The 26,631-nt window shown below is 42.4% G+C and overlaps 2 protein-coding genes across 2 annotated transcripts in view; one reads left to right on the plus strand and one right to left on the minus strand.

The window, feature by feature from the left end:
* Window positions 1-820: 820 nt before the first annotated feature.
* Window positions 821-22,154, minus strand: LOC130170779 (PH domain leucine-rich repeat protein phosphatase 1-like). Its single transcript, XM_056378407.1, has 17 exons — window positions 20,200-22,154; window positions 15,149-15,345; window positions 13,604-13,729; window positions 13,303-13,451; window positions 10,797-10,943; window positions 8,542-8,769; window positions 8,096-8,298; window positions 7,935-7,995; window positions 7,734-7,829; window positions 6,972-7,127; window positions 6,582-6,782; window positions 6,142-6,304; window positions 4,850-4,980; window positions 4,638-4,754; window positions 3,491-3,685; window positions 3,122-3,359; window positions 821-2,726 (listed from the first exon to the last, which is right to left on the minus strand). Exons 1-17 carry the CDS (start codon window positions 21,821-21,823, stop codon window positions 1,578-1,580), a joined length of 5,181 nt encoding a protein of 1,726 aa, XP_056234382.1. The 5' UTR covers window positions 21,824-22,154; the 3' UTR covers window positions 821-1,577.
* Window positions 22,155-23,733: 1,579 nt separating this feature from the next.
* Window positions 23,734-26,631, plus strand: part of si:ch211-191a24.3 (tensin-3) — a 54,420-nt gene continuing 51,522 nt past the window's right edge. Inside the window, exon 1 of the mRNA XM_056378411.1 lies at window positions 23,734-23,834. The gene's annotated coding sequence lies outside the window, so the exon portion shown is untranslated. The remainder of the gene's footprint in view (window positions 23,835-26,631) is intronic.

Below are 26,631 nucleotides of genomic sequence, written 5' to 3' on the forward strand. Positions count from 1 at the left end.
TTGTTTTTGAAGATCTTTAAAAGAGCCAGTTCACTCAAATTACAAAACCATTTTAGTGGTCTGGGTTTCTGCTGCCAACACAAGTGCAAAAGAGATGACTGGAAAAAGGCTACAACTAGTAATTATTTTAATTTTCAATTGAGCTAGAGCTGAAATGTTCTATTAATGACTATTTTTAAAGAAAAACCACCAAACATCGTTTTGCTCTACATTCTCAGTTATGAAGATTTGTTGCTTTTGTTTGTCGTATGTCAATAAATTGACAGTTTTGGGGATTTGAGTGGTTGGTTGGATACAAAAAGCACTTGTTCTGCACTTTTATGTATCAAATAGTGAATTGAGAAAATAATTGTTTGAGAAATTTCATGAAATTAATTATTTTTAGCCCTAGATTAATAATGTGGTAGGTAAAATGTCACAAAACTAAATAATCCCATCAGAATTTCCTAAGATTTAAGGTGATATCTCTCAAATTGCTTGTTTTGTCCGACCAACAGTCCCGGAAAAAAATTCAGATTACAAAGATATAAAATATAGAGGCTAAACATACTCACATTATAGAAGAAAATTTTTGTTTTTTGTCTCAGAAAATTATTTAAATTTGAATTAATAGTTGTTGAAAATCCATTTTCTCAACAAATGGTTCCAGCTCTAGAAGAGAATTTAGATTTTTGTACTAAAATGGAAAAAAATTAGGAACTTGATGGAAACTTTCAGGAGCAAATATCTAAAAAACTTCTCACAATATCCACACTATCTGCATGAGGGTCATGTGTCTTTTTGTAAACTGTGTGAACTTTGAGAAAAAGAAGACAACATGTTGTAGTTATCTGAAAACTTTAATTTATTATATAGCAAAAGTAGCTCTCTTGTGCGATTTGCCGTTGTCAACAAGTTCTGTAACACTGTTCTGAGAACATTTATTGAGCTGGTAATAACTGTCGGATCCGTCCTGATCAGCGTTTCCTCACCACCACAGCACCACTCTGAACTCTGCACACCCCCGAGAACACAAACCTGGAATATCAGCCGTCTGAAATAATCATCTTTTCTCTCAGAGAATATTAGTACGCTTCAGTGACTAGGTCACTTTAAAGTATTAAACTCCTAGGAGTTAGTTATACAGTTTTACTAACTCCGACAACTGTAAGGCCGTCGGCCGTGACACACAGGGGAAATGTCTGCTACGACACAAAAAACAGGATGGTCCAAATCTCAAAGTACCATTGAAACACAGAATTAATCTCCAAAGTCTAATACAAAGCATTCAAAGTGCTTCTTCAAATTAAAGATATGGTAAAACTCAATTACATGTGAAGATTTAATCAACATAATGTGTTATAAAAATTGCATTGCATTTCAAGGGGCATAGAGTTAACAGTAGAAAATAAAGGAAATAACAAAAACCATAATGAAACAGTCTCTGGTCCAGAAGTGTGTTCGGGAAACTCTGAGGTGTTTGGAGGGAGCGGTACAAATGAACGCAGAGCCGAGCATCGGGACAGGAAGTCCTGATTCCACTCACCAAATCTGAAATCCTCCGAGAAACCAGCTGTTTTGTGGAGGGGGGGCAGGAGTTAGAGGGGTGTGATGAAATAGTCCGCAGGTTTCTGGTAGCTGTGTGTTTGCTGGTTGTGAGTCTGCATCTGCTCCTGCTGCTGCTGGATGATCTGCCGGACTTCCTCCTCCAGCTCTGGCGGGATGATGAGCTGGTCGTCGGGGTCTGGCTGGGCGGGGGCGTTGAAGTAGCCCCCCTGCTTCCTGACAGGGGCGTCGGCTGCCTCCTCTATGAGGTCCTGGTTCCTCCCCTGGCAGGCGATGGAGCCGTTAGCTCGAGCCCTGCGGCCCAGAGTCCCTGACCGGGTCTCTCCGCTGAGGCAGGGAGAGGAGGGAGGGACGGGGGAGGGAGACTGGGAAGAGAAGGGAGGGGGTAACGGCTCATGATTTGAGGCGACAGCGAGGGAGATGTTTGTGCTTGGCTGAGCGTGTAACTGGGGCGCTGGGCAGTCATGGCGGTGCAGACAGTGGACGTCAGCCTCCACCTCCACGCGGCTGCCGTTGGAGAAGACGCCGGCGATGGGCTCCTCATCCTCACTGTCCAGCCCGTTGTCAGACAGAGCTCCAGAGAACTGCCTCTGGAAGCTCCCTCCCCCACACGCAGGTCTCCGCACGCCAACTCGTCCCGGCAGGTTGAGGTGGGACGCCAGGGGCTCGGCCTGAGGCGGTGGCTCCTCTGATGACGCTGTGGACCCCACCTCGCTGCTCATTTCAGACGTGCTGAACTCACTGCTCAGCTCGCTCACTGTTCCCGAGGAGACCGGTGGCACTGGTATACCGCCGTCACTGCCTGCTGAGTAATGGTGTGTGCTGGTGTGTACACCCAGGCCGGGGCTGGGGGGTGGAGGCGGCGGCTCGCAGAAGCAGCAGCAGTCCTCGGTGATGCTGAGCTGGACGACGACGGCGCTGAGGCTGTCGGAGCAGCCGTAGCTCTGAGCCAGAGTCACCAGCTTCTTAGCAGCAGCCAGAGCGTCGGGTACATTCCTGACCGCCTCCACTGCCTCGCTGGGAGACAACATGTCCCACAATCCCCGGCTGCCCAGGAGAAAGAACTCATCCTGAGGGGTGAGCGTCACCGTGGAGACATGGGGTTGAGGCGTCACAGACGGGCACAGGAAGGAGTAACCCATAATTCTGGTGGAGTCAGTTACACCGCTGACCTTGTTATCCTGCAGAGAAGAAGAAGAAAAAGAAGAAGAGGAAGAAGGAGAAAGGAGTTATGTAATTTTTCTCTCTTTACACTGAGGCTGCAACAAATAATGTTTGTTACCAGTTAATCTGTTACAGTTGACAGAGGATTAATTTTAATAATCAATTAATTATCTCTATCATTTCTAAAAAGTCGTCATTTTTAGAAACTAGTGGATGAAATTTCCCAAAAATTGTAAAAAAAATTCTCACGACTTCAGATTGATTGTTTTGTTCAACTGACAAAACCCAAACATTTCAGTTTATAATGATATAAAACAGAGAAGAGCCACAAAACCTCAGATTAATGAATCACTTTTTTATCTACTTGCTGTGGATCGACTCTACAACATGAGCGCACGCAGTCTGTCGTCACCTCTGTGATGATGGCGTTATGTCGTCGAACCCTCTGGTACTCTGGCTCCTCTTTGACAGTGTGTGTGGTGGAGAGTTGCATAGCTTTGCCGTCTCGGCACAGAACAGCCTGGCACCTGCCCACGTTGGCGGCCTTCAGAGTGAAGCAGCCACCATGCTCGCCGGGAGCCACCGGGTCATGTCTGATGTGGCACAGAGCCGCGGAGCCGCCCATCCTCTGGCCTGCGGTGCCGAGCTTCCTGCAGGAGAGCGACGCACAAACACACAGTTACCAAGTGTGTGTGTGTGTGTGTGTGTGTGTGTGATCGCCGTTGATGTGGAAACATTCAGGTGTGATCGTTTATCTTCTGTGATATTTAAGCGTCTCTACCTTTGCATGGTGAGGAAAGTGTTGGTCATGTAATCTTCCTGCCTCTGGCCCCTGTGAAGCTCCTCTGCTAGCACGTCTCCCATAGTGCACTGCAGCAGGTAAGGCACCTCAACGTTCCTATCTCCGTCAAAAACTCCATACAGAGCTTCACGGATCCCACAGAAGCTGTCCAATGCCAGAGCGGCCACACACAGCCTGACAACAACAAACATCCACAGTCATCTATGTGTCATGTCAACGATTCTCCTGAGATATACACCTGAGCAACATCCCAGCCTCGACCTCAGTGTGCCGTCTTTACTCCAACTCTTAATGTACATGTCTGAATTGTTCAGAGTGAGACGTCTGACCAACACAAAATCACAACTGTTACAGTTTAAACCAGAGGTCTCCGACCAGCAGCTCACCCAAAGGTTCAGAGATTCAGGATGCAGGAGAACAAACTTCAAGCAACACACCTTCACTCAGTGAATCTGCTCCAAATGCAACTAAATCAAATACACAGACATAAACTAAACTTTTCCAAGAAACAGCACATATGTTGCCGTGGATACAGTGAGTTAAACTGTTGATGTTTGTTTACATTTTGGAAATGAAGTGTGGTGAATCATCTATTTTAAGTTCCTGTTTGTCATGTACCATTGATTTACTGACAACTGTCACTGGATCAAAAAAGGTTGGAGACCTCTGGTTTAAACCCTCCAGGGTTTGGTTACCTTTTCCATTTCTCTCATTACTCCAAGGACAAATGATAAAGAAATATGCTGCATAATATTCAAAGATCAATACTAGAACATTTACACCATTACTTCTCAGGTCTGCTGACTCAAAGCTTTTGAAGAGCTACTGTCTGGACTACAAAACAAGAACTATCTTCCTTTTAAAGTTTAGCTGCGTCAGTGCTTTTTCTACTAAACATCTTCAGAATCTATTCTGCATAAATCAGCTTCTTTATAACTTTGTTTTATTGCTTTTATTGAACATAGTATTTTATTATATTTCTTTATTTTAAAACACATTGTAACTGTGGTTTGAAAAGTGCTAAACAATCTAAATAAAATTTAATCACTATAGAGATCAATAAAAGACATTAATTCATGATGAGCAGATGGATAGAGGGAGTAGACACAGAGGGAAACAGACTGACTTGTTTTTGACTCCAGAGGCCTCAGTGTAGCCGTGGCTCCAGACTGCTGGGGCCCCCTGGCTCTCGCTCACACATGGAGCAGAAGGAGATGGGTCTACTCTGAAACATCGGATGTTACTGCAGAGAGGAGGAGAAATACAAAAGATGAGTGTGTTGGTTTTGTATTGTACAGATTTCTGCTACATCAGTGTGGTTATGGTTGAAGTTCTCACTTGAGGAGCTCCAGGCTCTTGTGGTCCAGGTTGAGGCGAGGATTTCCTGTGAGGTCCAGCTCCTGAAGCTTTGGAGGAAGCGCCTCCGGCAGAGTCACCTCAGTCAGCTCGTTGCAGCTCAGGTCAACACACTGAGGAAGAAAAACACAGAGAAGGGGTTGTGAGATCCCAGTGACCTTGACCTCTGACCACCAAAATCTAATCAGTTCATCTTTGAGTCCAAGTGAATGTTTGTGCCAAATTTGAAGAAGTTCCATCACGGTGTTACCGACATATCATGCCCACAAGAATGGGACGGATGGACAACCAGAAAAAGCTCTAGCTGTTGGCGGCACAGAGGCATAAAAAAAAACTTCAGACCTAGAGGTTTATTTTGCATTTTCTCAAATGTTCTGTTCAACATTAACATCAGCAGGTTGTTTCTCCTCCAAATCCAGCTTCATATTGTTGCAGGGACTGGATCAGAGTTTATTAACATGCTCTGTTTCCCTCATTGTCACTAACTGTGACATTGTTGCGAAATATTTACACTCCCCTGTCCAGTTGATTTTAGTTTAAACAACCCCTAACAAATTTAGGGATGGGATCTGATAGTCGGTTCCACTTTAATCCTGTTTCTTGTCAGAAAAAATACCTGGATTTGTTGAGCTCACACAATCAAATCTGATATCAAACCGTTCATTATCTTACATTAGCAAAGACCTGTCAAAACAGGCAGGTATGAAAAGGATTTCCGAAAGCCTCAAAAAGTGTTTTGTGCATCGATACGAGAGAAATCACGATGCATGAAAAATTCTATTATTTTTTCCCACCCTCATTTCACACACACACACACACACACACACACACACACACACACACACACACACACACACACACACACACACACACACACACACACACACACACACACACACACACACACACACACACACACACACACACACACACACACTGGCAGGAGCATTAAACATTAAAACCGTCATTTGGGTTCAGAGAAAGGCAGAGATTAGGGAGTTACCGGGAGATTACAAAGGATTTCCTGATCTGGTCCAACCCAGTGAAGATGAGCACAGAGGTAGAGAGATAGACAGACAGATAGAGAGGGACTGAGAGAGCTTGGCTTTTTGTCATTGCACCAGAATGAGGTTGCGTTTCTTCTCTAATTTCCAGGACTAATTCGACATGGCCCCTAATTTGGGGGAACAGCTGATACAGGTGTTTGTGGACGTTGTGTAGATGTAGACCACATCTGAATTAAGGCCTAAAATACCTGCGTGTGTCTGACTGACCTTGATCTCAGGCAGCTGAAGGACCTCAGGGAAGGCGCTGATACAATTGGAGTGGGCTGTGAGTGTGTGCATGCGCTGACAGCTGAGGATGGTGGTGGGCACTGCCCTCAGTCTGTTGCCGCTCAGGTCCAGCTCCTCCAGCTGCTCCAGTCGTGCCAGTTTACTGTTGGAGGTGGAGGACCGATTATATCAGAGCACTGCCACAGCAAACTTTATTTTTTGGGAGCCACATTCATCAAACTCATGTCTCTCGTGAGCTACACCTATTTCTGAAGGGAGGCTGTGATTAAAGACTGGATGTTTTTAGGATCAGGACGTTTTGTAAAATCGAAGCAATGTGAGTTCATGTAAGTCTGGGTGGAGCTACAAGCCAGAGGCAGCCTTAGATCTCAACCTCAGTGTGTTTGAGAACTTAAACCTCCCGTGTTTATGTGAGTTACCTGGCAGTGAAGGTCTGCAGCTGGTTGTAGGCGAGGTGAAGCACCCTGAGGTGGCCGTGTCCTGTCAGGAGAGGGACACACTTGTCTGTCAAGCTGTTATTGGTCACGTAGAGCTCCTCCAGGCTGCTGAAGCTGTCCTCTGATAGGCTGGCCGCGGGAAGGTTCTCAAGCTTATTGGCCGACGCGTTTAGGTATCGTAAGCTGTGTAGAAATCCCAGCAGATGATACAAACTTAGCATTTGAACGACTGACTTGACAAAAACATAAAAACCCACAGATGGGAGGAATACAGATGAAGAGGTGCAGCAGAATGAATTACACATGGAAAGAGCAAAGAAAGAGGGAAAGAAAAAGAAAGACAGACAGTGGATGTTGTGTAATTGTGTGTACCTCTGTGCTTTGATGAACAGGTTGTGTGGGAGCTCAGTCAGATAGTTGTGTTGGAGGTCCAGGACCTCGAGCTGTGACCTCTCCAGCCTCTCAGCCAGCCGACACACTTGGTTCCAGCCTGCCAGCAGCTTCCTCAAGCTCCCACTGGACAGCAGCCTGCAACACAAACAGCACAAGCAAGCTCAGTCTGTGTATGTGTATGTGTATGTTAATGTGTATGTGTATGTGTGTGCGTGTGTGTGTGTGTACTGTAAATCTGTCAGTGGGAACAGCTCTGTTTTACCCTGATGAGGACACAGAACAGTACACAAAACACCCTTTGCTTTAGTGACCTCATTTTCCACTGAGGTTCAGCCGTTTCTCCTTATGTTGAATTAATTCTTGAATTGTGAAATAGAAGGAGTGTTGGACTGATAGGCTAAAGGCTGATGCTATTATGAATGTGCGCCCCCAAAAAACGTCAGCTGTAAACTGTGTTCAGTGCTAATTAGAAATGCTATCATGCTAAAGTAAGATGATTAACATGGTGAACATTATACCTGGCATGTTAGTATTGTCTCCCAAAATAAAACAGTTTATGAGGGAAAAAAATAAAGAAATCTATTTCATTCGCTTATATAAATAAATAAAGACGTGGCGCTAACAATCAGACGCATGCAGAGTATGCCTTGCATCCAGGTTTTCAATAAACTTTTTTAATTTGATTAACCTTACTATTCATGCCACTGTAGCAGGTGTGTTGTGTGTCTGTCTGATGCTCACCATATGGGCAGCTCTGTGACAGCGTTGTGATTGATGTCCAGCACCTCCAGTCTGCTGCTCTCACACACCCAGTCAGGGACACACTCCAGCTTGTTCCTTTAAGAAAACAAACACAGTCAGCACCGAGCTCAGAACAAGAACCCAGTCTGCTCTTCTATTCTATAAGTAGGACAGTGAAGTGTTGGTAATGTGTCTTCATACCAGGACAAATCCAGAACAGTCAGATTCTCTGGCGCAGGCTGCACCTCCAGCTGCTTCAGCTCTACAAACACAACGTGCAGAACTCTTTATAGTCTCAGTGTGAATGTGTATTTAGTGTCATTATGTTTAATATCTGTACAACACATAATAATTCTTAGTACCGTTATGTGCGGCGTGCAGGCTCTTGAGGGCGTGGCCACCGACTCTGAGGAGGGAGAGAGTGTTTCTGTCACAGCGGAGGAGCTCCAGCCTACAGAGAGACCTGACATCCAACTCCTGTATACCAGTATCCCTCAGGTCCAGGTGGACGATGTGGACCAGCTGCTCTGAGTCTCCCAACGTCACCTTCTGAACCCGATTTAATCTGCACAAGAGAAATTATGTTATTTAAACCCTCATTGTTTTGGCTACAGAAATAAAAAAAAAAAGTCTATATTGAACATTAATTATTTGGTGTCAAGATTTTCAAATCCACAAGACAAAAAGACCAAGACAGGCCGTGATGTAGCACATTTTCCCTGCAGCATCACAGCCAGTGTTGGATTTCAGCTGAGCTCTGTTCCAGTATTACTTCTAAAAATGTCGGTGTCTGTGAGGATATTCTTACCTGAGATCTATGTGGTGAGCAGGCAGCCACTGCAATCCGGCCATATCCAGGACAGAGAGCTGGTTCCCTGCCAGACACAGTCTTTCCATGCCTTTGAGCTTCTCCAGGACGGGGGGGACGCAGCTGAAGCAGTTGAAGGACAAGCCGAGGTAGGTCAGGCCCTCCAGAGAGCCCAGCTCCACAGGCAGAGAGCTCAGGAAGTTACTGTCCAGGAGAAGAGTCTGCAGACTGGACAAAAGCAAACAGAGTTAAAGCTAAAATGATGGTTATGATGACAAATGTATCTGCATTCTTAGATTCTACTCTAACTATCAAGTGTATGTGGGGGAAATGAATGAAACTCTCAGCAGGAGTGAGGTCATGATGAAAAAGTACATCTCTAGTCCTTTTACAACAGGTCTCAGATCACATTTGTTTACATCCTGTGCCAAAGGTCTGCAGCCTGTTGCACCAGCTAAGTTAAAACCATGAGTTCAAACTCACACACTGCCTGTGACAGACTACATATCTTTACATTTATGGTGACAATAACAGGCACACTCTGTACTGTGTTGTACAGTTACTGATCCTTGGATTAGACATGGGGAATAGTATGATTTCATGCGGTGTTCACCTGAGGTGGGTTTAGCTCCTCTCACCACTCTTGCTGTCAAATTAACTTTTAGTTGTTGAATTTGGCAAAAATCTTTTTGCTGAGATTTAAGTTTTCCAGAATTTTTATTATTTATGAGCATTATTCTAACCTGATTATAAAAAACAGAGTACAGCTAAAGTGATCCATGAGCTAGTTCACACATGATATCATATGTTATTTTCCTTTACTGGCCACCAGAAGCTCTGTCACAAACTGACATGTTCTCCATTTTTATGATTTTATGATACAGTTCCTAGATCCCTGTTGTTTTACCCACATGTTTTAACCAGGTAAAATATTTTAGTCATCGTACGCATGGATCTATTAATCCAGAGTCTGAGTGATAGCCTACCTATGGCTGCCTACAAGGACTCAGAAAAGTATTAACTTGTTTTTAATGCTATTCTTTCGTAGATTGTCGGATTGCTTTAAACATACAAAACACTTTAACATTTTAACAATCGTGTTGTTTTACGAGCCGTTCCCTGAACAGCGTCAGAGAAACAGTGACTTTTAATGTATGACTGTGCTTCCGTGTTTTTATCTGTCCTATAATCAGTTTCGATATTCTGGAGGGGAGGAAACCTACATGGAAAGCTCCTGGTACAAAATCTCCTAAACCTGGGATTGGACTGGATTTATCTGGATTTACTTTGTGTGGGTGGACTGCAAACCTAAGTCACAAGTACAGGAAGACTTCCACTGTCTGAAGTCAGAACTGAAAAAAAATTGTATCAGCTGATCAAAAGCTTCATCTCTGTAGCTACTGCCCAGGCAAAACATATTTCCCATTTACAGTCCTCTAGGCTTTTTTTATCTCTTAAATGTTTTCCCTGTTTTTTTCTTAATGATTTCCCTGTTTTAACTCCCATTGTCTTTTATATTTGTCAAAGCAATTTGAGCTGCATCCTGTGTATGAAAAGTGCTATATAAAAAAATATATTATTATTATGGAACCATGTTACAACAAGACTACTCTTATAAAGGATTTATGATTGGTTTATAACTAGTTTATTATTTAGCTTGTTAACACTATAAATCATTTATAAGCTCTTATAACACATTAGATAAAAAGGGCAACAGTGACCTGCATCAAAATATGAAAACTGTGTTATAACTTGTTTTTTAATTTTTTATTTATGATTCATAAACTGTTAACAACCGAATAACCTAATAATAAACTATTTATAAATCCTTTATAAGGGTCGTCTTATTGTAAAGTGGTACTATTATTATTTTCATAAGACATAAAACACTGTGGGTCAGCTACTTCCTGTCACTAGTTATTAATGTCTTTCTTTCTAATATGAGCAGATGAAAAGTCGGTGGCATGACTCTGCACTCTGATCACCTGGACGTTACCTCTGCATCGTCAGGACAGAAGTCTGGTGCCCGGCCAGTTGTTCATTTAATACAGAGAGGGATTAATCTGCTCTGATGGAACCACAATGACAACAACCCCTGTCTGATGTCTCTGTCAGCAGAGTACAGGTCACCAAGGACACAGTCAGCCACTGGGGCAAATACCTGCCAAATTATTGCCATCATCGTCACCATCATCACCGTCATTATGATTAATAACTGCAGCCTCTGGGCCGTCGGTTTCTTCCAGCCCACTTACTTGTGCATCGTTCCCACTTCTGCCGGCAGCGACGAGAGACGGTTTCCAGACAAGTTTAGCTCCGTGAGCGAGGTGATGTCACACAAGGCCAGAGGAAACTCAGACAGGGAGTTATTTGACAGACTGAGGCTTCTCAGTTTACAGAACCTAGAGAGAGAGACAATGAAAGAGAGAGTGAGAGAGAGACAAGGGCAGACAAAGAGGGTCAAAAATATTAATCTCTCAGTGCTACAGTCAGACTACAGTCAGCCTTCTTCTGAATTGAGGCTCTCACACTGTGAAAAGCTTTTCAGTGGTTACATAACACGTGTCTCATAAACAGGGAAAATGAGCAGAGAGGAAGCTGAACATGGTCTCAAGGATACAGCAGCACAACACTCACAATACACAAACTATTTAAAGCTAAATGTTTATTCCACGAAAACCTTTCACCATAACAATGCAGCATGTGGTTCAGGTAGGGGTTTGTGTGTGTGCGTGTTCCCTGGCTTTCCTGGTCTAACCTAATCCAGTTCACAGAGGGGTCAGAGCAAAAGGTTAAACCGGATCCACATCCTTCCGAGGGAAAGTCACAGGCCACACCATGGGACAAAGACATTCCTCAGGACGCGGCCTGGGAAGCGTGTGTTTATGGAGTAACAATGGCAGTATATATACATATCATGTATTCATGTCCATCAAGAAAATGTCTCAAGGCTGAAACATAAAGAGGCAGCGAAGACGCCAAAATCAAGAGAGGCAGAAATCGCTCTGAGAATTTTTCAACTTCAGAGATTCCAAGAACGTGACACAAACAGTTTCTTTAGAGCAGCTATTAGTTAAAAAATATAGGATTATAAAAGTTCACATAAATGCCTCTCATCTTGTAAGTGCATAAGCCACCTCGTTTATGTCTGTATAATGTAACATTGTTAGTCAGGTCATGATCCACTGGACTTTATCTGACAACAAGTGACAATACGTTGCATCACTAAACAGGAGCTACAGTTATGTATAGAGTCAGAGTCTGTGTAAAGGCCCCCTGCTGATGGTAAATTAGCTTTTGCACAGGACGAGAAAAAGAAAAAGAAAAGCTGTACCTTGGGTCAAGGACACTTTGCTCACACACACACACACACACACACACACACACACACACACACACACACACACACACACACACACACACACACACACACACACACACACACACACACACACACACAGTGAGATGGCACCACAAACACGACTGATTCTTATTGGTGTGTCATGGTACACAAAAGTTCAAACATAATGCACATATTTCAGCTTTACGTGTACACAGCATGACAGAGCACGCTGTTCGGAAATTCCACTGCTTCATTTCAGTCAAACAAAAACAGTGTTTCTGCAGCATTCTTCACACTTTCAAGACCTTTTTAACCCAATACAGAACACAGTTTAATACTTGTTTGACTATCATACTGACCAAAGTGTGAAAGTGTGACAGGAAACCACCACTTTTAGTTTAATGGTATGTCTCCTGACAGCCTGTCATCAACATTACTGCTACAGCAGGCAAGAGAAAAATCTCTGTGTTGTAAATTTACTTTACAGCTTTTCAATATTTTCTAAGGCCTTTTTTGAGGACACTGCTTTCAGTGTTTTTTTTAAGACTTTTCAGGACCTGCAGATGGACAGAATCACTTGGATTTTACTCCTGTAATATGAAAAGAGCAGCCACACACTCATCTGATGGGTTTCTTTCTCTGCACTGTAATATTTTGAGTGGGTAGAACATTTGTCCCAAAGCACATCATCGAGGGACTGAACAGACCAACATTTCTTAGACTACGTGCACAATGTGCTGGAAAAATCTGAAAGCATGTGCATGTGAAAACAACGTGCATTCATGCTGCTTTGATCCACACTGGAAGTAACAGCCAAATCTCTTCCTCCTCCTCCTCCTCTGTCTGCAAACAACAAAACTGTGCATCACAGCCAACATCTGGTCAGAAGACACTGTCTATCATCTGTTTCATAATCACAAAGCTGTGTGACAAAATCAAAAACGAATGAGAACACCTGTGTCTGTGATTAAAAAGGTTGTCTTCTTTACCTTCCTGATGAACATCAGTGAGCATTTCAACATTTAGCCAGTTCAAATCCTAAATGCTGTTGTGTTTTTTGGTTTGAAAATGTTTCCATAGTGTGGACAGAGAAGATTTTAATTTTCAGTCTTAGTTGACTTTGTGTGGACTTGACTGATGATAACTGTCAAATCTCTAAACGCGTCCGCGGCTCGCTTTTAATCATCTGAACCACACAGTCGCCCACACACACTTCATTCGAATTTGATCTAAGCTGCTTCCTCTTTAGACCATATGGTAGCTCCCCAAGACAGACACACAGAGGGACGTCCCACAACCAAAAGAGAAAAACAAAGGAGAAAGTACTGCTTTCATCTGCCGGCTGTTGCTGCACTCCACAACACACAGGATGGTGGTACACTGTCTGCATGTGATGCGTGCTGATGGTAGAAACTCACCTGGTGAGTGCTGGAACACCTTTGTGAGGGGACATGAAGTTGTTTTTGAGATTGAGGTGGGTGAGGTCCTGGCTGTAGAACAGCTGAGCGGGCAGCTCCTCCAGGCTGCAGCACGACAGGTCGACTGAGTTCACCCTCTGGGACGCAATCTGACGCAGCGAAGGGGGGACGGGATGACATGATGAGCTCACAAGAGGCAGATGTGTAAAACACAGTCATCATCATAATCCTTGAATTTATGTAGATAAAAATATAAACACTGAAGCCAGAGTGTTTCTGTGGACACAAACACATCACGTACCTTTGAAGCCGTCCTGTGCCACCGCAGATGCTCTGTGTAGGAGTCGTAACTAATGTAGTAGGTCTGACTCTGGGGACCAGCTGAGCTAAAGGCCAGACAGTGGCTGTGTCTCCTCACCTCCTCCACCTGCACCACAGAACATGTTTCAGGCTACGTCCACACTACTACATTTTCCTTTTAGAATGTCCTTTTCAAGTGAAAACAACTGTTTTAGCTCTGTATCAATCTCCGTCTAGACTAACACACCTGAAAACGCATACATACATGAGCAATAACGTCCACTTGCGTGAGAGCCAAGCAGATAGTCTACTCGGCAGTTGATTAGTTGCAAAAAAAATGATATGAACAAGGAACAGCAAAGACAGCTGCAGTGTTAAAATGCAGAATTTAATGTTTGTAATTCTTTAACTACTGGTAGTCAAGGCTGATGAGACCCAATCAGGGAGCACCATGTCCAAAGATCTCTGTTTTCGCCCATCCAGACTACAGCACGACCCCGGAGTTTTCAAACTAAAACGGGTCCAAGAGCATTTCCAAAAGTCTCCGTTTTAAGTGCTTGAAAACTCCAGAGTAGTTTGGACAGGAGGTTAAAACTTAGCAAAAGAGAGTGTGGACGTAGCCTCAGTTTCCTCCATCTCTTCTTTAACATCTTTGTTTATCCAACCTGATGACCGAGGGTTCAAACAGAACCACTCCAAATGTTGTCCACACACACACACACACACACACACACACACACACACACACACAAACACACACAAACACACACAAACACACAGCGAGGTGTAGAGATTCATCTAAAATGAAAAATTTACCATGTTTTTTTTGTTTTGTTTTTTTAAATCATTTATCTTGAGTTCTTCAGGGTGGTGGCTCATTGTTTCCCATTGTTTGTTTTCCTCAGTTCATCAGTTATGTAACACCATAAATTTGTGCTATGTGTTTTAATTTTATATAAAGATTCAGTGTATAACTGCTACTAGAAAAACACATCGCTGTTCATGTTTTTAGTTGCTTGTACAGTCTCCTGTTGTCTGGATGCAAAAAAAAAAAAAAGAGGTCTCAAATTTAGAATCAACATTTGTAATATTGTCCGAGGGACTTGCTGTACAGGTGTGAGAGAACAGGACATTCTAGTGGATAACATAAATAAACACAGAACAAAAGCAGACTTGGAACAATAACTCTGCAGGGGCTGTATTTACCTCTTTTCACAACACACAAAATATGTGATTTGCCCAGAGGTGCCCAACCCTTTACACACAACTGTACATACAAAATACTGTATATATGCTGTATAACAATAAGGTCATGTCTCTAAATGTACGCCTGTAGTTAGCTGGGAACTGTGTGGCTGCAGAACCTGCTGCAGCAGGAGGACACACAGCTGCAGGAGGAGGTGAATGACCTCGGAGTCAAAACAAAAACGTTTTGTTCCACTGGTCCAACTCACAGAGATGAGCTCTGCCCCTCTAAAGGCTGATAAATTACTCATCCTGAACACTTGCCTCGCATGTTAAAGACATGAAACATTTCATTAAGTACCTTTCCTCCGATGAGAGGGAGGATGTGCATCTTGCCGGTGTGGGCGTGTTTCACAGACGAGACAATGAGGCAGGTTCCGCTCAGTGTGACCTGACGCTTCGACCATCGGTTCACTGGCAGCGCCAGCTTCCCTTTCCGAACATTGAACACCCCTGAAAGCTGCACGCGTTCAGTGCCGCCCACGCTGCGAGGCTTACCTGGAGGGGAAAAGATATGAGCTTGTTACATGATAGTAAAAGAGATCGCTGGTGATCATATACAGACTTTTCATAATGGCTTTTTGCATAACAGAGAGTTTTATTTTTAGCTCTGTGGGATTTTGTGAATCAAGTTTCTCTTTCAGAAAGTGAGAGCTGTGTGGTTATGTAAGTGAACTGTAGCTAATAGCCTGTGGGCTGAGAGAGTGAGCAGTCACTCAGGCGTGATTTGTCATATTAACCCCTCGCTGGCACAAAAAGCAGCCACAGTTCAGTTACAGACACAAGGCAGAGCAAGGCACTGATGATGTTTCTGGATGATGCCTTGCACTGACCTGCATGCCTGAAACCAACCTGTTTCTTTACACTCTGAGCCACCGAGAGGCCTGAAATCAGATTAGCTTGTTATGCAATGTCTTAAAACACTAGCACCTAGATCCTCCCAACTTCCTCCTCCAGTGACTTACACAAAATGTCGCTTTGGTTTCACCCGGACTAACCAGCTCCTGAGCATGGCAGGGCATCAGACCTCAATACTGAAATCTGTCCATAGCACAGAGTGTGGAAAGCTGGTATCAAATGTCAGGGTCAGATTCAGTATCTTGTTTTTTCATCTTCTGATCACATAGTTCCATATTTAAATCATAATTTAGCCAATTTTGAGTTGAATTTCTGAGACATTTTGGATTCTTTCGTTAAATGATAATTTTGATAATTGATTAACCATTTCAATCATTTTCAATTGATTACCTGCTTTTCGCTTTTTAAAATTATTGTTAAATTAAATATCTTTGGATTTTGTTACTGTAGATCAGACAAAACAAGCAATTTAAAGACATCGCCATGGACATGCAAAATAATACAACTGTCATAAATATATATAACTGGCAGATTCATCATTAATGACAATCATTAATTGCAGCCCTCATAAAAAACATCTTCAGATTCAGTGAGGTATCAGAAAAATATAACTTAAACTTTTTTAAAACAGTACCTGCCTCACTTTTTATCTTTTCTTTCCAAATGGAAGCACAATTATGTAACAAACACCAACACAGATTAAATGTACAAATGGTTAAAAAAGTAAAAGCCAATAAAACACACAATTTCTTGAAAAAACACACACCAAACATTTACCTGACTACACTTGTTCATTTGGGTCCATAAATTCCCACGACCCATTCGACTAACCATTATTTTCATTATCTAATAACCTTCTCATTATTTTCATTAATCCATTTACTATAAAATGTCAGAAAATAGTGAAATCCCTATGTTATAAAGTCTTAGTTTTCTTGTGAGTTGACCAACAGGCCAGACCTCAAAAGATATTTCACATTATTATTATAAATGACAAAGAAAAGCAGAAAAACCTCAAATCTGAGAAGCTGGAGACGGCAACGACTGAAACAATTCATCCATTATTAAAACACTTGACCAGTTTTCTGTCAGTCATTCAAGTATTTCAGCTCGACTTCTATTTAAATCCATTTTGGGTGACTGCCGTGCATAATTTCAGGGCTTTTTGCAGTTTATTCCAAGATGAAGGATCTGCCCACATGAAAGCTCCTTTTCTAAGCTCTGTACAGACCCTGCGTACAAACAGGAACAGCAAGTCCTGACAGTGCAGCAGCAGTGATGTAAGTAACTATAAGTAAAGAGTCGATGGAAGAACGGAACGGAAGTAAAAATGATAATAACAGAACCGAGTGACATGGTGTCTGTCTATTGTGTGACTGTTGGTGATTTCATACAATATTTACATGTTACATTGCTGATATCATGTGGTTTCTTCTACTATTATGATAAATGTGACGTAAACTCACCATGGAGCAGATCAATCTGATTCTTTTAAAAATAAACAATAATGTGGAATGCGTACTGTGTGAGTCCACCCTTCCCTGGGCGGTGCTGCCGAGATGTGGCGTGTTCATATATACACGCATACATACCCTTTCCTTCCGTCTATTTCTCTGAATGTGGAACATCCTGCCTCTCAGCAAGCAGCCAATGGCCATTTCCTGTTCACGCTACAACAAACGTTTTTGGTGAATCTTGTCCTTGACGAGCCCGATGTCCCTGAAGGCACTGAGCATCTGACTGGAGCTGAAACAATTAGTTGATTCATTGATGAGTTGCTCAATCGGCAACTATTTTAAATCATCATCAAACAAAAATGCCAAAAATCTGCTTGTTCTTGATTCTCCAAAAGGAGGATTTTTCTTTTTCCTCATTGCAAACTGAGGATCCTTGGGATTTTAACTATTGCTCAAATAAAACAAGACACTTGTAAATGTTGGAAGTCTTGGTAGAAAATGAATCGGCAACTATTTTGACTATCCTATAACTTGGACTAACTAAGACTTTTCGAAAACTTTCGATTTTCTAAGTAAAAATGCCAAATGTTTGTTGGTTCTAGCTTGTGAAATGTGAAATGTGAAGATTTGATGCTTTTCTTTGGGACACGTGACAGTAAACTGAATATCTTTGGGTTTTGGACTGGTGGTTGGACAAAACAAGACATGTGCAGGCATCATGTTGGACTGCGGAAAATTATTAGATATTTTCCACATTTTCCGATGTATTAGAGACAAAAATTGTCAATTAATTGAGAAAGTAATCAGCAGATTAATTGCGTTAGTTGCAGCCCCACATCTGACTTCATTCTTCCTTCTTATTAGCAGTGATTCCAAGACTTTGTCTGAGGTTTTATCTTGAATTTTAGCCACATCTGAACCAGCCTTAGTTCTGAACAGTGGTACTGAACATGGAGAGGCAGGATTCAGTTTTTATGCAGAACACATCTGGAACAAACTCCCTAAAAACTTCTGCTCCATCTTCTAAATCAGGGTTAACGAGTTTTCTGATTGCCAGTTTGTTTTATTGAATTAAATTTAGGCATATTTATTCATATCATGCACTGCACTGTCATTTTTATTCTCTTGTTTTATCTGTTTTAGCTTATTTTTATATTCTATGTTATGCCTTTTTACATTGTACGTGAAGCACTTTGAATTGCCTTGTTGTTGAAATGTGTGAAACTAATAAAGCTGCCTTGTGATGGCAACCCTATTTGGACAAAGCAAGGTGTTGAGTGCTTTTGAAATGTGCAAGTATTCAGCTGGCGGTGGGCGCATGCATCAGACAACTAAGTTTGGTATTTAACCTTGTGAAGTAAAGCAGTGACCTCTGAGAGCTGCAGCTCCAGGATGAAGAGACATCTGCTGCTGGGACCGTCTCAGAGAGATCCGAAACACTGAGGAGGTGAAATCTGAGTTCCACTAAGGTCGCTGTTCTCTTACTGTCAGCATAATGTGTGTGTGTGTGTGTGTGTGTGTGTGTGTGTGTGTGTGTGTGTGTGTGTGTGTGTGATTGAAAGAGATAGAATAATTGGCAATGTGCATTTTGCTGTTGGGATTTTTGCTTAGTCAAACTCCTCTGGCTTGACTCCGAATATCAACATTAGCCAACACTTCATACTGTGCACACTGAGAGGACAGGATGGTGTGGGAAAAATTAGTGTCTTGTGAATTAACAGTTTTAGAAATAAATCACTTAACAAGGGGCTGCGATTTTACTTTGCTAACATTTAAATGCTTACGAGTGTTTTACAGCTACATTATTCCAATTTAACTCAAGATTCCTAATTCTGGCACCATCATGAACGCCGCTGCTGTCACCTCATATCATTGCACCACTTCTCCTCTGCGATTGCTCCTCTTGTGCCAGTAGCACTTCCACTTTCCTGTCACACATACCAGCCTCTCAATGCTGTGCGTTTGTCTGCAGTAGCTGGAAGGGCCCCTGCTTTCAGCGGCATAACTCTACATCATGCTTTGTTCCTCTGTCATGTTACTGTGGAAGCCAAGACTGGGGGGGGCTGGGGGATACCAGTGTGCTGGTTTTCTTAGTCTTCTACAATTAGAAATGAGTATCTTTGGGTTTTGGACTGCTGGATGTCTCAAGGCGGCCACTTTTTAACTATTTTCTGACATGATTTTATAGACCAAATAATCAATTAATCAAGAAAAATAATCATGAAAATAATCATTAGTTGCGGCCCTACTTGAGTATATCTCTGGGTTAATGGTGTGATGTTTTACAATGTATTTCTTCTTGTATAAAATAAAAATAACAAAGGAAGAAAAAGAGGAAAAGGTGTTCTTGAATGCTCTTTAAAGAACCTGAAGGAAAACTCAAAACATTTCAAACATCATCACATCATTGGCTTCTGACTCTTTATCTCCACTGTCTTTGCTGAGGGTGTAAAAACAAGGTCAAAAACAATATCCAGTTGTGCTAATCCCATAAGAGATCATGGCTGTTTTTACATCCTCTTAAACCTGCTTGTCTGCAAAACAGGATCATTATCAATAACAACAACAGAACAAGAAGAGAAACCAAACCCATACTGCCACATGATTTTGGTCTCTGGCATCCCGAAAGATCACACCTGTTACCTCCAGATGTGTCTCCCTACAGGACTACACACAGAGAGGGGTCGGGGTGGGTTTACAGGCAAAACACTGGGTATTGTCCCTGCAGGACAATTGAATACACTCGTTTAACAGTCCGACTGACCAAACACAATGACAGCACTCACGGTACACTGAGAATGGATGAACAATGAATGAGCAGAGACGAGCCGAGCACAACGAAAATGGCATGGTGTAACAAGCAGCTAGTGGCTCTCTGACGGCTTCACTTCAGTGTGTTTAAATAAGAATTGTGATGAACCTTCCCAAAATTATCTCCTGAATTTGACAGAAAACACACATGCAGGTCTTCTCTTCTCACTAACAGTGAAAAATGTTTTGAATTTTGATCTTTCAACAACTCAGACAAAGTACTCACCGAAGTAGAAACGAATCAGGCAGCCAATTTCTGGATTCATCCCTTCCTCCTGCACCCTCCAAGCATCTTCAAACCCCAGATTAGTGAGGTATTCGTTTAATATCTGCAGAGGCCTCTCATCATCTCCCAGCCGCCGCACTGCTCCACCATGCAGCTGGATAAAGAGGGCCGGGGTTGGACTAGTATTAATGGGCTCCAGCCACCCCTTGTCCCCCCCAGGGATCTCCAGGTCAGGCTGGACAGATGCTTGGCTGGTCAGGGGCCGAGATTGGGAGCTGCTGGAGCATTTAGAGGGAGGGTTGATTAATTTGGGGGTGTTTGTGTTGTCCCCAGCTCCAGTTTCAGTGTGGAGATCTGGTCTTGTCACTTGGTTGGAAGCATTAGAAGGGTCTGTGGTGGTGATCAGGTCTCCCTGCTGGTCTGCAGCAGAGTCACCGGTTGAGTGTGTTGGAGAAGATGTGAGATCTACTTCATCCGAGGAGCTCTCAAATGGGTCGGGTCCCTCTGTGGCACTGTCACAGTTTGGGCTCAACACTGAGGAGTCGGTACCCAAACCCAGCCCATCACTGAGCGAGTCCCGGTGCTCTGTGCTTCTGGGTCCACCTGGGCTGAAGTCTTCACAGGTGCTGCTCTCTATATCTGAACCTGAGTAGACTCCATAACAGTCTGCCACACTCAGGCTCAAATCGATCCCAATGTCATTCAGATAGACCTCAGATGAAGAGTTACTGGCAGTTTTGTCATCCAACAAGTTAGAGGACAGTTTAGTGTAAGGATAATACTGTTTTGTGTGTTCACTCTCGTCTCCTTTGAGGTTTTTGACATCGACACTGTCACTAGGACTTTTAATATCATCAGTCTGTCCATTACTATCTTTACAGTTATCATTTAAGTCAACTAAAGCAGTAGTTTTGCAGTTAATTCTCAACACAGCCCCAGCTTTGCTCCCTTCCAGCTTACAGGCTACCTCTTTAGCAGTTGTGTCCACTGTGCACAGAACCGGTCGTGGGTAGGAGGGCGTGAGCCAGTCGTGGACGTGAATGCAGCCCCGCCGTAGGTCCGATCTAACCCATGTCTTATCAGAGGCCTGAAGCTGCTTTGACTGCTTCTGCCGAAGAAAAGTCTTCCTATCCAGACTGAGGGTGCTCAGGGGCGAGGCGGAGGGAGCGGGACTAGCCGCCTCCGCAGAGGATACCCCAAGAGAGCTGCTGGTCGGCGGAGCCCCCAGCGACAGATTCCTCTTGTGCCTCTGCCGCCTCCTGCTCAGCAAAGAGTTGACAGAAGTGCTGCTGTTGACTGATGTCAGACTATAAATGTTGGCTGCTTTCACGGCGGGCATGTTTGTATTTTTGGCCACACCGCCGATAGCGTTGGCAACTTGGTTTTGATAGATCCCGTTCCTTATCGCAATCTGGAGAAGGGAGGTGGCCGCAAGCCCCTTCCCGAAGAGTTTCGCCTCTGCGCCCCCTCCGTCATCCTCCCCAATGGAAGGTCTCTTTCCAGCAGACAGCGGTGTTAATCCACTTGTCTTCACTGAGTTACTGTCACTGCCAGAATCGGGTATCCCCTGTGGTGTTGGTGGAGAAGAAACCGCTCCTGGCTCGTTTTCCTTCACACTTTCCATCCTGTTAGCTAGCGGCAGCGGCGGCGTCGGTTAGTTAGCAACAGCCCGCAGGTGAACGCTAGCCCGCGTTAGCTCAGAGCCGTTAGCTCGCCCTAGTAGTTACTGGCTAGTTTTTCACGTTAGCTTAGCATGCTAAGGTGCTGCGCAGTTCGTCCAAAGAGTTACACCGCTACATCATACCGTATGATAACACGCCCGTTAGCTCTCCCACGGGAGCTAACCGGCCGGTCGACATGAGAAAACGCTTTTCTAGTTGGTCGCCATGGAAGCTAACGCGAGAAGGCGCGACTGCTACTGTACAAACCGAACAGAGCGACGGTCAGTGGTACACGGTGGACAGGGCGGGGTCTCATTGGATATGAATTATGACATGTTCACGTGCTATCACAATGCTCGGAATTATGTAAATTATGTACATGACTGCGACGAGACTTCACGCCATAGACTGTGCATAAAAAGGTTCACACTGTGGTCCGCATTAACAGAATACTGACTACAAGAGCTATGCACCTTATTCCCTAATGTTAATATTTTACACGTTTACATGTCATCAGCTGGAATAGAACTTTATAGAACATAACAACAAGAGGAATATATTTTTAAAACAGTTGGATTAACATAATAGCTACTGAATACTGATTTAAAGTGTATAAACATTTTCAAAATCTGAAATATCATATAGGTTAAATATCAATATATATTTACATAGAATTTAGCCATGATCACAACATATTTAATAGCTTACATAACTAATTAAATTCTTTGAATGTCCGTGCAGACTCATTCTCAACTTTCGATATTTTGGTTTACGAGTTTAAATGAGGCTTGAATGCAAGCTCAACAGTCCCTTTTTAAGAGAAGGATTGTGAACAAAAATGTGTTTGTCCCCGACCTGATGACCCGATAGAACATCCTCCTGCAAGTTAAACAATTATCCTTCTACAATTTGCTGTGGACTTTTGCATTTGTTGTCTATCAGTAATCACAGGAAAAATTTAACTCGTCTTCTGGTGCCACCTAATGGGATAAAAACCAAATCACCAAAGCAACCCAAAAAACACTTAATTTTATAACCTTTATAATTCAATGGTGTAACAGGTATTCAGATGCTCTAATATAAAAATAGCAGCAAAATGGACTTAAAGTGTCAAAAGCAGAGGTACTTATTGTCAGTCTTGCATCATTATGGCCCATATTATGTTCACCATCTATCATAACCGATTCATTACTGTGTAAGAAGCACTTAAATGGTGTACTGGCTCACAATACTTTTTGGGTAGTTTAATTTATAGCATTGCATTTAACTTTTTTTTCCCTATTTTTGTTTGGGAATGTATACGCTTGTCCTAGTTATATGCATGACACAATAATGAAAATTCAATTCCTTCATTCACTCAATAAAAAAGTATGATTGTAAAAAAAAATGTAAAAAGTCCAGTATTTCCCACTGAAATTTAGTGGAGTATAAGTATAAAGTAGCAGAAAATGGAAATACTGAAGTACAGTTAGCTCAATTTTGAACTTAAGCATACTAGATGAGTAAATATGTTTAAATACATTCCACCACTGCTACAAGTTAGCACAATAAAAGAATAAATCATAAATAGGATTCAGTTCATTTACTCTGCCCTTATCAGATGAGGGTCTGGTGAAGTGTCCTTCACATTGTAAAGTTTGTTTAAAGTCCCTGCAGCACATAGTACAGCTCAAACAGTTTAATCAGCCACTGTATGAGCTAATGAATGTTTCTGTATCTGTCTTTATCACTTTTGCATGCGCACAAACAGGGTGGACTGCTGTCACACTTCAGTCCAACAGAGGGCAAAGTGCAAGCTGTAACAGTATAGTATATCTTGCTCTCTCTACCCCTCTCTCTCTCTCTCTCTTTTCCTCCCTCCCCCCTGTCAAGTCTCCACCTCGTTTTCTTTACCAGTCACACACATAGACTTTCACTCATCAGGCTTAATAGTGCTGTGATTTTGACTTCTTGTTTATTCCATCAGCAGCTGAGGTAAGAACTTTCCTGTTGTATTTTAAGATATGTGAGTTCTCTCCTTGTGACTCACACTGAAGTTTGAATGAATGATAATCTGCTCCCACCACAGCTTCCCTGCCTTTTCAGGACAGCTAATCCAAGCTGTACTAATTAGACATGAAGTTTTTTCTGTTCCTTGAACCGTACTGGAAACTGGTGCTGGTCCAGATTTGACTCCCCAACCACCACTTTCACAAAATGACAGACGGGATGATAAATCTCAGGGGGAAGTGGGGGTTATTGTGAAAAATGTCTCCCTGCAGATGCACTGAAATGGGGTGAGTGGGAAGGGGATTAGCCTCCTGACACACTAAGACACTGAACCCCAGCAGACATGTTTCCACTGGGATTCAGTCGATTTTAAGAGGTCATTTAATCCTGCATCAAGTCTTAAAAGCTTACGTTTCTTGGGACAAGTGAAAAGCCCTGCCAGTGGGGGTTTGATAATTACGCTTGTTACCAATGCAAATGAACCTCCTACAAAAAAATGTGACATGATTTTGATACTAAGTAGATAGAGGACGAAGTAATTGAGATATCCTTGATAAAAAGAAGAAGAAAATGAAATTACCTCACCCTGCTGGCGGATTTAATTCAATGTCTTTATGATGAAATAAAATTGTGTAACTCAATAAGGAGCCTCAGCAAGGATCAGATGTGCTTGGGGATTAGTTTACTGCTCTGATAAAAAGCATTCAGTGAAAAAGAAATAAAAAAGACAGGGATCTAAATGGAGGTGACATGATAGGACACTTGAGGATGAAAAGCAAAACAATGCTTGGTCACAGTGAGGCTATGCTGTCAATTTCACTTCAGGTATTTTGCACAAACACTTTCAATTTCAAACAATCTGTCAGCTGAATTAACCACCAAACGACGGCTCTATCCCTGCTGCATTTCAGATGCCAGAGGATGTTTTTCCACTGCCAACTTGTGCCTGAAGGAGAGAGGAGAAAGAAACAAAGATGGCTAATCCATTTTGGAATGCTTTCCTTTAAAATGGGAAATAGAGACTATAATTAGATGTGGCCAGTTTAAGCTCGAGGACTTTGCTAAGCAGCTCTCCCTATAGCAACGTTGTGCATGTGTGTGTATGTATGTGTGTGGTTAAGTCACACACATCCGTTTGTTTTGGTTCTTCAGGCGGAGCACACTGACAAATTTAGATTCCAGCAGCCTAAAAATGCTGGAAAAAAAAACACAGAGCAGAAATACATAATTGGAGAGTAGTCACTCATTAAGATAGCCCAACCCTGTCAACTGTTTAGCAAGGACACATGAAGCACACTCAAAAAAGAGTGAGCACACGTGTGTATAGAAATGTACATTTTTCACACGTGTACCAAAACAAGTCTGGACCCCAGATGTGTACCATGTGAACCACCATGTAGGAAGTCAGTAGTTGTTGTAGTTGTCGGGGGTGCCTAGGTGGCACAGGGGACCTAAAGAGGCCTGGGTTCAGTCCTCAGCAGCAGCACTTCTGGCTTGGCCCCAAAGACCTTGGGTGGGAAGCTGGTGAGGGATCAGCACCAGCGAGTCCTATTGATTGGTCTTTTTACTTTCCTTTTCTCCCAAAACTGAAAGAAAAAGTTGAAAATGAAAAAGTAGCACAATCATTTCTTCAGTATTGTTTAATGATTATTCCATTGTTTACAGCTACATTTTGGTGACTTAGAGTTCAGAACATACTGAATTTTGAACTTTAAAGATACAAATTGGTGATTCAAAACAGACTAAAGTAGTACAAACAATGAGAATGTTGATTGTATGATCAGATAAATGACAGAAAAAGACCCTTTAAATTCGGTCATCTTAAAGGTCCATATAAGATAAAGGTAGATGTCCATGTGTAGTTTGATTATAAAGCAGGTCTAGGTTCTATATTAATAATGTGAAAGTATCAAAGTGCTCAGTCCACATAGAATGCCTTAAAATGAGCTGTCAGGATTTGGTTTCTCTGAGTGTTTTACCTGAAATCTGCTATATTTTTATTAGATCACTCAGAAAACAGGCAGCCAATCAGAAGAGAGGCTCAGATCCTCTCTCTTCTATAAGACACCAAATATCTCTTGACACTGTCTTCAAACCACCCCATAACATACAGTTCATAAATAATCTAATTACATATAAGAGAATAATAAAAGCATGTAACGAAGAGAGGACTTGACTATACACTAGACTCTGACAAAATAGAAAGAATAGAACATTTTTTATTTTTTATTGTTTTGAGTGAAAGTTCAAACCTTTAAGCTAATTGTTATTGTTATTTTTGACATCTTTGGAATTGGGATCAATAACTTGATTGAGTCAGCTCTTATGATCCTGTTATAATGAGTTTTGGACATTTATATTTTAATTCATAAATGTGTCACCAACATGATCTGCTCTTGTCAAAGAATATAGTGTGTTTTCATTCATGCTGCAGTGGTTCCCACTGGGTTGTTCCTGTGTGTTGATCTGGTCAAAATGGTTGTATCACTGTTTACTCTGCTGCGGTCACATGGTTGGGGTGAAGGCGAGGTTAGTCATCGCTCTTTGTACGCTCTTCCCTGCTCCACTGTCTGCTGAACTCCCTCCCAAAGACGTGCACTAACATGCATGTAATTGCCCTGGTCCATATACGCTCAGATACCACAGAATTATCCACTGTATGGTTTACAGAAGAGTTTGGGAGGAAATCACATTCTCTATGATCTCAGATTAGATACTTAAAAAACAAGAGACAGGCTAATGATATTTGAATTTACAAAACTTAAAAGTTGCTTGAAACAAA

The sequence above is a fragment of the Seriola aureovittata genome, chromosome 6, assembly GCF_021018895.1.
Source record: "Seriola aureovittata isolate HTS-2021-v1 ecotype China chromosome 6, ASM2101889v1, whole genome shotgun sequence".
Lineage (NCBI taxonomy): Eukaryota > Metazoa > Chordata > Actinopteri > Carangiformes > Carangidae > Seriola > Seriola aureovittata.